The sequence below is a fragment of the Protopterus annectens genome, chromosome 14.part0 (genome assembly GCF_019279795.1).
Source record: "Protopterus annectens isolate FY-2018-M chromosome 14.part0, PAN1.0, whole genome shotgun sequence".
NCBI lineage: Eukaryota > Metazoa > Chordata > Ceratodontiformes > Protopteridae > Protopterus > Protopterus annectens.
This window is the reverse complement of record NC_056748.1, coordinates 29,487,462-29,499,571: the sequence shown is the minus strand read 5'-3', so window position 1 is coordinate 29,499,571 and position 12,110 is coordinate 29,487,462. Positions and strand designations below refer to the sequence as shown.

The window sequence follows — 12,110 nt, the reverse complement described above, 5'->3', positions numbered from 1 at the left end:
TTGAGCCCATGGCTCTGGCACCAGGCATCTGTTTCTGTAAGGCCCTTTTGTAGAATATCCACATCATTTGAGGATTCAATAATGGCTCCCAGTTTGCAGTCATCTGCGAACTTTGTTAGCTAGAGAGTGGTCCCAGGACTGAACCCTGAGGTACTCCACTTGTCACTTGTCTGGAGCTGGATTTGAAGATGGCTACTTTTACAGTGTGGGTTCCGTCAGTAAGCCAGTTGGCAACCCATCGAGTGAAGTAGGGATTTATGCCCAGCTTAGTAAGTTTGTCTATGATTCCAGAGTGGGGGATGGTGTCGAAGGCCTTGGCGAGGTCCAGATAGGTTGTGTGGAACGCCTTACCCTCGTCCACAGCTCTGGAGACTGATTCGAAGAAGTCAATCAGATTCAGGAGACAAGATCGGCCCTTCACAAACCCAAACTGGGTGGGGTCCATTGTTTGAAGGTTGCCAATGCCTTTGTTTATAAGTTCCATGATAATGTGTTCCATGCCCTTGCAGATGAGGCTTGTCAGACTGATGGCATGGTAGTTCCCGGGATCCAAGGCGGATCCCCCCTTGTGGAGTGGGATAACTGTAGCTGTGCGCCATTCAGTGGGTACGAAGCCTGAGGCGAGGCTATGATTAAACATGACACTTAGGTGAGGTGCCAGTTCATTTTGTAGTTCATGTAGTACACAGCATGGGATGTCATCTGGTCCCATGGATGCTGTATTCTTAGCTTTGGAGAGTGTGGTTTCTACCTGTGTGGTCATGATTACCGGAATATGGCAATCTTTTGATATTGAGATGGGCCCTTTAGGGGGTGAGAGGGGGGTGAGGGGGTGAAGTTGGCACTAAATCAATCTGCCAGGATATTGGCAATATCCTTGGGATCAGTATATTTAATGCCATTCTGTTGTAGCTCAGAGCAGATCTGAGCATTGCCATTTAGATTCTTGACATAACTATAGAATGCCGTGTGGTTGTCTTTGGAATCTTTGGCAATTTTATTTTCATAACTAGCTTTTGAGGATTTTATGTGGGATCTCAGTTTCTTACTGAGGCTGGTGAGGGAGTTTTTTGCATCCTGGGATTTTCCTCTTTTCTACAACAGTGTCTTCCTTCTGTTGTATAGTTTGTTTGTAGCAGGGGACCACCAGATTGGCTTCCTTTTTTTGGAGAAGAGCATCTTGGTTCTATTTGGAATGGCACGATTCATGCACAAGTGGATGTGCTCGTACAGTGCCTTAGTGTTGGATTGCAGTCGAACTTTCAGATCCCGTCTGCATGGGTGTCGTGAAGTTTGTCACTTCTGACTTCAGTAGCATGAAGTTGGCTTTGGAGAAGCTTTTTAAGGAGGTTTACTTACTGGAGGGGTGGGATGTGGATGTCAAGGGTGATTTGCTTATGGTCGGACCTGACCAATGAGGAGGTGACCACTGGTGTGGAGCATCTATCTCCCATGTTGGTAATGACCAGGTCTAGGATATTGGAGCCCCTGGTGGGACAATTGATTAGTTGATCCAGGGCATTGGAATTTATGAATTCCAAGAACCATTGGGAAAAGGAGTTGGTACCAGAGTAGTTTTCCCAGTAATGGCAGGGTAGTTGAAATCACCCAGTATTAGGGTGTTTGGTAGTATCTTAATATTTTCCAGTATGTTTAGAAATGTGTAGTGAGAATCGTGGGGCATGGTGGGGGATCTGTAGCAAGCTACAATTTGGATTGCAGTCTTACCTAGCGTTAGTTGCACCTGGAGAATTTCAGATGCATTGTGTTGGGCAACTAGTCTGGACGTGTGAATATCCTTGGTGAATATGGACACTCCTCCACCTTTAGTGTTTTGGTCTTGGTTTTGTGGCCGAAACGTGTGGCAAGAGTTGTAGCCTAGTATTGCAGGGGTGCTCTCTGGAGCCTTGAACCAGGTCTCAGTTATTGCACAGATATCGATGTTCTCCATTTTTAAGAGTGCCTCGAGAGAGTGTATTTTGAGGTTTAGACTTCTAGCATTGAGTAGCATTACCTTCAGATTTTGCATGCTTGTATCTGTTACGGTGGTGGTTTTATCCTTTGAACCTTGCCTAAAAAAGGCACTATAGGGGTGGCAAGAGCTTTAGCCATTAACCTGAATCCCAAGGGTGATAGGTGCAGAACATCTCTGGCAAAGCATCGTGGTTTGTCGATCATGTCTTCCCAGGCAGACAGATACTGAATCCCCTTTGAATGACACCAGAAGCTTAGCCAATTACTGGAGTCAATCATTTTGTCCTTATACTGTGGTATCATTCTGGGTGAAGGCAGGATGTTGCTCAGTGCTAGGGTCCTACCTGCCTGGGCCACGTGATCCAAGAGCTCTTCCATGTCTCTTTTCATGTAGTCCAGGGAGGTACATCTCAAGTCATTCACTCCAGCATGGACAATGACAGAGTCGTATTTGTACTTGTTGTGGAGTGACTTGAGTCATGTTATGTGGCGGATCCTGGCACCCGACAGGCAGCTGTCTGTAATTTTCTCCTTGTTCAGCCTGGTGAGTGGGACATCAGTGTGCCTGACTATAGAGTCACCTATGACTAAAGTGTTGGGTACATTGTCTTGTCTTAGGGGCTGCTGTTGGGTGGAACACTGGTGTTGTGAGCTATGTGTCACTTTGGCTGTGACTGGTGTTTGTTTGGGTTTCAGCTTCAAAGGTCCCTGTTGCTTGGGCAGGTTAATGTTAAGGGCCTCCGCATATGTGGGTTTAGTGTTGCTATGTGTGGGTGTTGATGGTGTGGGTTTTGAAGGGCTATGAGATGCTTGAGGTGTAGTGCAGGTGTTAACCTTCTCCTCTTTACTGTCTAGCACAATCTTGGCCGGAGAGAGCTTTGCTTCCAGTTTGGCTATGTAAGTGCATCTCTCGCAGGTTGTAGTGTTGGGTGGTAGGAGAAGAGGATTGTCTGTGTACATGAGGCAGTTGCCGCATTGCTCCAGTATGCCCAGATTCACCAGGTGGACAGGGGAAATCACCGGAAGGTGACCCTTGGACATGCCTGTTTAGGTGCTTTTTTGTAAAGTTTGAGGGGTTTTCCCTTACCTTTGCAAGGTACTTTGCAATTATAGGCTGTTTAGTGCCTACGATTAATTTCTCCTTATTGACAAGGAGAGTTGAGTGCTTGTATCCATTTCAGGCTTCCTAGTGCTTTCCAGCAGGTTCTAGAGCAAGTGCTAGTCACAGGGGTTCAGATTTTAGTGTTACTACTGCGAAACCAGCTAGTTCTCTGGGAAAATTTGAAGAGCAGACTTTCTGGCACCTGTAATAGTTTAACTGTAGCCTCACAGTGCTGCACGATGCGAAAAATGTGCAAACACATGCCTTTTTAAGCCAGAAAGTTGAAAGGGATAGAAATCAGCCCAAAAAGGCTAATAAAATTACAATTTCAGAGCTGGAAACTACTCCTCTAGCATTAGATAGGCAGTACAGTGCTCTCTTAATATCTTAAACATATGCTATAAATGACTTTATTTTCTGCTTTCTTCCCGAGTCGTGGCTTTAAAGGGTCACTTGACCATCCCACCTCAATGGATTTCAAATTTCGATCAATAGCTAACTAAGTAAATAAGACACCGAAGTTGTGTCCAGAACTGATTGCATAGCCTGATGAGCATACCCACTTCCTTGCCCACTCAAATCACAAAATTAATTTTCACTCATTCCTTCAAAGTTTTTTTTTTACAACCTCATCTCTTATCCATAAACAGATATATAGATTGCCAGCCACTATAGTACCTATCCCTGGAAACTACCATCTTATGCTAAATGTTGTATACATGTTGTGGGGCCTCTCAGTGTGTGATAGCCTTTTATTTTGATCCGTATAACTGCCTGCTTATTCCAAGGTGATAATGTAAATTATCCTTCTTGCAGTTACTTGTTTGCTTTTGTACTCTCCTTGTGGAGATTGTAAGACCAGGATGTCTTTTGAAAATGGGCCTTGGACTTAGTTGAGCTACCTGATCAACAAACGCCAGACAAAAAATAAATCAGGACACATGCATGGGCTGTAGAGGATGTCACTCCCCTGGACTTAGCTGCTGAGATTTGTTTTTTCTTATGAACTACAATTCCGCAAGAAAAAATAATCTTCATTTATTAGAACACCTTACAGAGTTCCTAAGATCTTTGGATATGATTTATTTCTATTTGTCATCAGACTGCTGCCGTTATTGCATTTACACAGGTTATACACAGCAGTTGATTTGTTCACCATTTCCTTTTTCTGTTTTTTTAATTCCTACAGTTTTGCATGCTTTGCTCTGCTGGCTACCATCTCTTCTGCTGCCATCATTCAGAGAAAACCAGCCAACAGTGGCTAGCGCTGGACTACGCTGGAGTTACTGTGGGAATCCTAGGGTGCTATGTACCGGGTGTGTTCTACGCTTTCTATTGTGCCGAGGTAAGCAGAATTAAGAATGTGCTTCATTGCAGAAACAGCAATTATGCTGATTAACTTTCTTACGATAACACTGAGAGATATCAGCTCTTTTTTAACAGATATGCAGTTCAAGTCTTTTAATCTCAGCAGGCAAAAAAAAAAGTGAAGAGAAGAATAAATAGAATTGAAAAGGAATAAAACTGCAGCAGAGAAAGAGAGACACTGAAGAAAAGGTTAAACTAAAGCAAGCTGTAAAATATAAAAGGTTTAACTCTTGATATCTAACACGAGTTAGATGCTAATAAGAGAAAGAAACTGCCAATGTCTGCAAACTCCCAATCTTCAAGAAAAGTGATTGAGTTAATCCTGTACAGAAAATTTCTTATTTCCTTATACATACCAAAACTGTTTTTGAAAGATGTTGAGGAATGTCTTGATTTAAGAGTAAGAAGAGGTTTATTTCTTATTGCAAGGCATTTTTTCTATTACAGATAATGATTTTGGGCATTCAGTTACCTGACTAGGTGTTAGCTGCCCCAGCATTACATTCTAGGCTGAGACTTTCAGACCGTAGTAAATCAGACTTTGCCTTATAGACCACGCAGCGTTCATATCCTAAGTGGTTTATGAGAAACAGAATATGGTAAGAGTTTCTAAAGGCTTTCTGGGTAATTTAAATTCCATACTCTGATTTTCAAGCTATTACAGGTGGCTTGTTCAAATACTGCAGACTACAGTGTTCTATTAAATAATGAACTGGATCAGTGAGGCAGCCAGTGGGACAAAGATTTCTATGAAATGACAAAACATACCCTTAACATTTAGATGGGTACAGATAACGCCTTTACGTTGTTAGTAGGTACATGTATGAAATGACAAAACATACCCTTAACATTTAGATGGGTACAAGGGTACAGATAACGCCTTTACGTTGTTAGTAGATACATGTATGAAATGACAAAACATACCCTTAACATTTAGATGGGTACAGATAACGCCTTTACGTTGTTAGTAGGTACATGTATGAAATGACAAAACATACCCTTAACATTTAGATGGGTACAGGGGTACAGATAACGCCTTTACGTTGTTAGTAGGTACATGTATGAAATGACAAAACATACCCTTAACATTTAGATTGATACAGGGGTACAGATAACGCCTTTACATTGTTAGTAGGTACATGTATGAAATGACAAAACATACCCTTAACATTTAGATGGGTATAGGGGTACAGACAACGCCTTTATGTTGTTAGTAGGTACATGTATGAAATGACAAAACATACCCTTAACATTTAGATTGATACAGGGGTACAGATAACGCCTTTACGTTGTTAGTAGGTACATGCATGAAATGACAAAACACCCTTAACATTTAGATGGGTACAGGGGTACAGATAATGCCTTTACGTTGTTAGTGGGTACATGTATGAAATGACAAAACATACCCTTAACATTTAGATGGGTACAGGGGTACAGATAATGCCTTTATGTTGTTAGTAGGTACATGTATGAAATGACAAAACATACCCTTAACATTTAGATGAGTACAGGGGTACAGATAACGCCTTTACGTTGTTAGCAGGTACATGTATGAAATGACAAAACATGCCCTTAACATTTAGATGGGTACAGATAACGCCTTTACGTTGTTAGTAGGTACATGTATGAAATGACAAAACATACCCTTAACATTTAGATGGGTACAGGGGTACAGATAACACCTTTACATTGTTAGTAGGTACATGTATGAAATGACAAAACACCCTTAACATTTAGATGGGTACAGGGGTACAGATAATGCCTTTATGTTGTTAGTCGGTACATGTATGAAATGACAGAACATACCCTTAACATTTAGATGGGTACAGGGGTACAGATAACGCCTTTACATTGTTAGTAGGTACATGTATGAAATGACAAAACATACCCTTAACATTTAGATGGGTACAGGGGTACAGATAACGCCTTTATGTTGTTAGTAGGTACATGTTGCTGGAGATTAGAATGTTCCCTACTGTTGCCTCTGGATCTTTAACAACAAAGTCATTTTTATGATTTGATTGTGTAGTTTGCATCATAATTTATGCCATTTTTTTTTCAAATGCTGCATATCTTGATATAAAAGATATGTAGTTATTACTACACCTGGCATACACATTTTTGTACACCATCCTACAGAACTTTGTAATATTTTATTGCAGAAATTGTGTTACATACTTTACAGATGTCTCCAGATTTTCAGTACCCCATTTCTTACCTTGTTATCTAAAGAGAATAGTCCAAAACAGTATGACCAAAGTGTACACTTCTTTAGTGCAACATTTTTAAGCCCCATCTAGCTGGATAGGTACCCCCCACATATGCACACACGGGCACACACACACACATGCACGCACACACACAGACGCACACAGACGCACACAGACGCACACACACACAGACGCACACACACACACAGACACACACACAGACAGACGTACACACAGACAGGCGCACACAGACAGACGCACACAGACAGACGCACACAGACAGACGCGCACACACACAGACGCGCACACACACAGACGCACACACACACACACACACACACACACACACACACACACACACACACACACACACACACACACTTTGACTTGCTACTTTTGCTTAAGCAGTGTTTCTCCCACTGTGGATTGACATTTCATATTTCATGCACCTATTGTGTGTAGAGTTGCCATATGGATAATATCAGAGGCCAAATCCACATAAAAAAACATATATTCCGTTGTCAAACATTCCTGTAAACTGTTCAGAAAATGATACAAGATTCAGATGGCAGCACCTCTCCATGTCACTCCACATCTAGCATAAGTCCTTTGTGTCATTTTATGTAAGCTCTAGAGCATTTTATGTAAGCTGTTTGCATAGTTTTATATAAATACTGGTTAGGCTGACAGTCTGCAATTGTTTGGGACTAATGTGCCCATCCACTAGTGAAATAGTATGGTTACAGCATCTCACCATAGTCTAGAGGCATGCTCTTGTGCTTACATTCTGTTTAACATTATCTATAGGAATTTATTTTCATTTATTCTGTACAATGTTAGCAGCTATGTTGGTCTGTTCTTAATAGAGCCTGAGCTTTTAATTTTATACGTAGTTGCAGTTAGATCAGTAGTTATGTAAGCATATTTCTAATGTCACAAAAACACTGTGAAATATTTATTTGCTTGTTGTAATGTTTTTTTTTTCTGTAAAAATATTCCCTGTGTCCTAAGACTGGGAGATGACTTTGTTTATTGAAAGCATGATAACCTAAAACTGTAGTATAATACCTTCCCTATTCTCCTGACTATCATCTAAAGAGATCCCTACCTCCAAGATACTTTTCCCCCAACTCCCACAAACATGATAAACTTATTAATAAACTTGTGAAACTCTCTACTCGCATATTCTTAAACTATTAATTCAATCTGGGGATGTACACCTCAGCCCCGGCCCCATGCCAACGTCCTACATTATAAGTAGCTCCAATTCTGTCAACATAGGACCACTACAGCGTTATAGCAGATTTAGTTACTCCTACTTAATATGAACATAAGAAGTATTGCAAGTAAAATTCATGACTTGCATCTTCTACTATCTCTATACTCCCCCAGACATAGAAATATTAACCGAAATTTGGGTTAAACCCAGCAATAACAATAATAAGACAACAGTCCCTGGTTATAACATTCTGTGCAAAGACAGGTTCATGAGAAAAGGTGGAGGAGTAGCAATCCTCTTCACAAATCACCTAATACCTGATCAGCTACATATGTCCACCCCTGTCTTTGATAATTCTGAACTTTTATTTGCCAGACTGTAGATTAACCCCAAAAAGCACATTAACATCATAGGAGGTTACATTCCACCTGGCAGAAATATTACTACCTTGGAAAACTTACTAAATTGGATCCCCACATCCCTACCACAAGAAACCATCCTATTAGGTGACTTCAGTATTGATTGACTCGACTGCTCCTCACAAAATCCAGCTGACCATCTAAACCTCCACAGATTCACCCATCTTATCACATCTCCTACTAGGATTGACAAATCTTCTAAATGTCAGTCAATCCTAGATTGGATTCTGGTTAGAAACCCCTCCCTAGCACTCTAAACAGGCTGTCTTCCTGATAGCCTAAATGACCATCACCGAACTTTATTTATTCGATCATGCACTCTGCAATCCACCCAGACCACCTATCGGCTAATCAGAGACAAAATAAAACTTTAACACAATCAGTTTCATTTCTGCTCTAAAAAGTTGCAGATGGAACTCACTAACACAATTACCGCTTGAGGGTGCAGTAAGCACCTTCAATAGCACCTTTCTAAATGTATTAAACCACCATGCACCACCCAGAACTATTCGAATTAAACCCAAGTATGCACTCTGGCTAACAAAAGAATGTAGATCACCACTAAAAGCCAGAAATAAGGCATGGGAATATCTTCACAAAAATAAAACCCAGATAGTGAGACAAAAATACCTTAAGTTACATAACAAAGCTAAAAAATTGGTGAAATCAAATAAAATCAACTATTATCACAATATGCCAAATATACAATCAAAACAGCCTCAAAAATTCTGGACAGCTATTAATAATATACTTCACCAAGGTAAATCAACCACTCCTAACCCAACATCAGTTAGCAATACTGACAACATAGCAATTCAGTTCAATACATATTTTACAGAAACTATTCAAGCCCTAGCAAACTCTCAATCGCAGCAAAACAGAATTAATCAAACTAGAAACTTGAGATAATAAAATAGTTACATTTGCAATAGGCGCTCCCTGCAGGTCACTCTACTGTACATCACTTAAACGACTAAATTGGTTCGAGCTTCCTCAGCTTCTTCACTTTAATCAACTTAGCCTTGTGCACAAAGTTCTACACCAACCTGAAAAAACTCCTGATCTCCAAAATGTTATTCACCCATATAAAATCTCTCATTGTCTCTGCTCTAGTAATCTGCACCTATTAGACAGGACTAAAGCCAAAAAACATGCAGGGGATTCCCTCTTCTCCAACTACATTCCCAAAATATGGAACAAATTCCACCCCCTGTAACTACAAGTAGATCTTTTTCACAACTTTGTTAACATTGACATATTTATTAACAGAGATGCATTTATTAAACATATTTCTGATGTTATATTAAGACCTTTCACTTACCTCCATTGCCAGAGAAAGACAAAACCATGATTATAACTCATGTCATCAAGATGCAGAGGACAGGAAGAAATGGAAACAAATGACCATCTGTGGCAACCCCTAACGGGAACAGCCAAAAGAAGACGTCATCCAAATCTGACATGTGGCTTAGGTAACTTTTGGAGATAACAGGGAGTCAGAGAGCAATAATGAAGCTAGTCTGATTGTTATCAGGGTGAGAAAAGGGAGATGTACTTGGTACTGTCTGCGTAGTCACACTCTCTTCACTCTTTCTACCATACTGAGAGTGATGGATGGGACACGTGTTTCTTCACACTCTCTGCACTTTCTCTACCATACAGAGAGTGAGGGAAGCAACACGTGTTTGTTCGCACTCTCTGCACTTTCTCTACCATACTGAGAGTGACGGGGAGTGACATGTGTTTATTTGCACTCTCTATAACATGTGTTTGTTTGCACTCTCTGCACTTTCTGTACCATACTGAGAGTGAGGGGAGTGACATGTGTTTGTTTGCACTCTCTGCACTTTCTGTACCACGCTGAGAGTGAGGGGAGTGACATGTGTTTGTTCACACACTCTGCACTTTCTGTACCATGCTGAGAGTGAGGGGAGTGACATGTGCTTGTTCACACTCTCAGCACTTTTTTGTACCATACTGAGAGTGAGGGGAGTGACGTGTTTGTTTGCACACTCTGCACTTTCTCTACCACACTGAGAGTGAGGGGAGTGACATGTGTTTGTTCACACTCTCTGCACTTTCTCTTCCATACTGAGAGTGAGGGGAGTGACATGTGTTTGTTCACACTCTCTGCACTTTCTGTACCATACTGAGAGTGAGGGGAGTGACGTGTTTGTTTGCACTCTCTGCACTTTCTCTACCACACTGACAGAAATGGAATGGACGTGTTTTTTCACACTGTCTGCACTTTCTGTACCATGCTGAGAGTGAGGGGGGCGATGTGTTTATTTGCATTCTGTATAACATGTGTTTGTTTGCACTCTCTGCACTTTCTGTATCGTGCTGAGAGTGAGGGGAGTGACATGTGTTTGTTCACACTCTCTGCACTTTCTGTACCATGCTGAGAGTGAGGGGAGTGACATGTGTTTGTTCATACTCTCAGCACTTTTTTGTACCATACTGAGAGTGAGGGGAGCGACGTGTTTGTTTGCACTCTCTGCACTTTCTGTACCATACTGAGAGTGAGGGGAGTGACGTGTTTGTTCGCACTCTCTGCACTTTCTCTACCACACTGACAGAAATGGAATGGACGTGTTTTTTCACACTGTCTGCACTTTCTGTACCATGCTGAGAGTGAGGGGAGCGACATGTGTTTATTTGCAGTCTCTATAACATGTGTTTGTTTGCACTCTCTGCACTTTCTCTACCACACTGAGAGTGAGGGGACTGACATGTGTTTGTTCACACTCTCTGCACTTTCTGTACCATGCAGAGAGTGAGGGGAGCGACGTGTTTGTTTGCACTCTCTGCACTTTCTGTACCTTACTGAGAGTGAGGGGAGTGACATGTTTGTTCGCACTCTCTGCACTTTCTGTACCATACTGAGAGTGAGGGGAAGTGACATGTTTGTTCGCACTCTCTGCACTTTCTCTACCACACTGAGAAATGGAATGGACATGTTTTTTCACACTGTCTGCACTTTCTGTACCATACTGAGTGTGAGGGGAGCGACATGTGTTTGTTCGCACTCTCTGCACTTTCTCTACCACACTGAGAGTAATGGAGTGGACGTGTTTTTTCACACTGTCTGCACTTTCTGTACCACGCTGAGAGTGAGGGGAGTGACGTGTTTATTTGCATTCTGTATAACGTGTTTGTTTGCACTCTCTGTACTTTCTGTACCACGCTGAGAGTGAGGGGAGTGACATGTGTTTGTTCACACTCTCTGCACTTTCTCTTCCATACTGAGAGTGAGGGGAGTGACATGTGTTTGTTTGCACTCGCTGCACTTTCTGTACCATACTGAGAGTGAGGGGAGTGACATGTGTTTGTTTGCACTCTCTGCACTTTCTGTACCATACTGAGAGTGAGGGGAGTGACGTGTTTGTTTGCACTCTGCACTTTCTGTACCACGCTGAGAGTGAGGGGAGTGACATGTGTTTGTTTGCACTCTCTGCACTTTCTGTACCATACTGAGAGTGAGGGGAGTGACGTGTTTGTTTGCACTCTCTGCACTTTCTGTACCACACTGAGAGTGAGGGGAGTGACATGTGTTTATTTGCACTCTCTATGACATGTGTTTGTTTGCACTCTCTGCACTTTCTATACCATACTGAGAGTAAGGGGAACAAAATGTTTGTTTGCAGTTTCTGCACATTTTCTACCACACTGAGGACGAGGGAAGCGACACATGTTTGCACTCTCTGGACATTTTCTGCCATGCAGAAAATGAGGGGAGCGACAGGTTTGTTCACGCTCTCTGCATGATAGAATCCCCCTGTGGAGACTGTGGCTCCCATGGACGTGCTTGTTTGCAA

The 12,110-nt window shown here is 41.8% G+C and overlaps 1 protein-coding gene across 11 annotated transcripts in view; it reads left to right on the top strand.

Moving 5' to 3' along the window:
* LOC122788848 (progestin and adipoQ receptor family member 3-like) overlaps positions 1-12,110 on the top strand; it is a 792,623-nt gene that overhangs the window by 349,233 nt on the left and 431,280 nt on the right. For all 11 annotated transcript variants that reach the window (XM_044055736.1, XM_044055731.1, XM_044055735.1 and 8 more), the window contains one exon: positions 4,266-4,421. In XM_044055736.1, the coding sequence (XP_043911671.1) occupies positions 4,266-4,421 (156 nt within the window). The remainder of the gene's footprint in view (positions 1-4,265; positions 4,422-12,110) is intronic.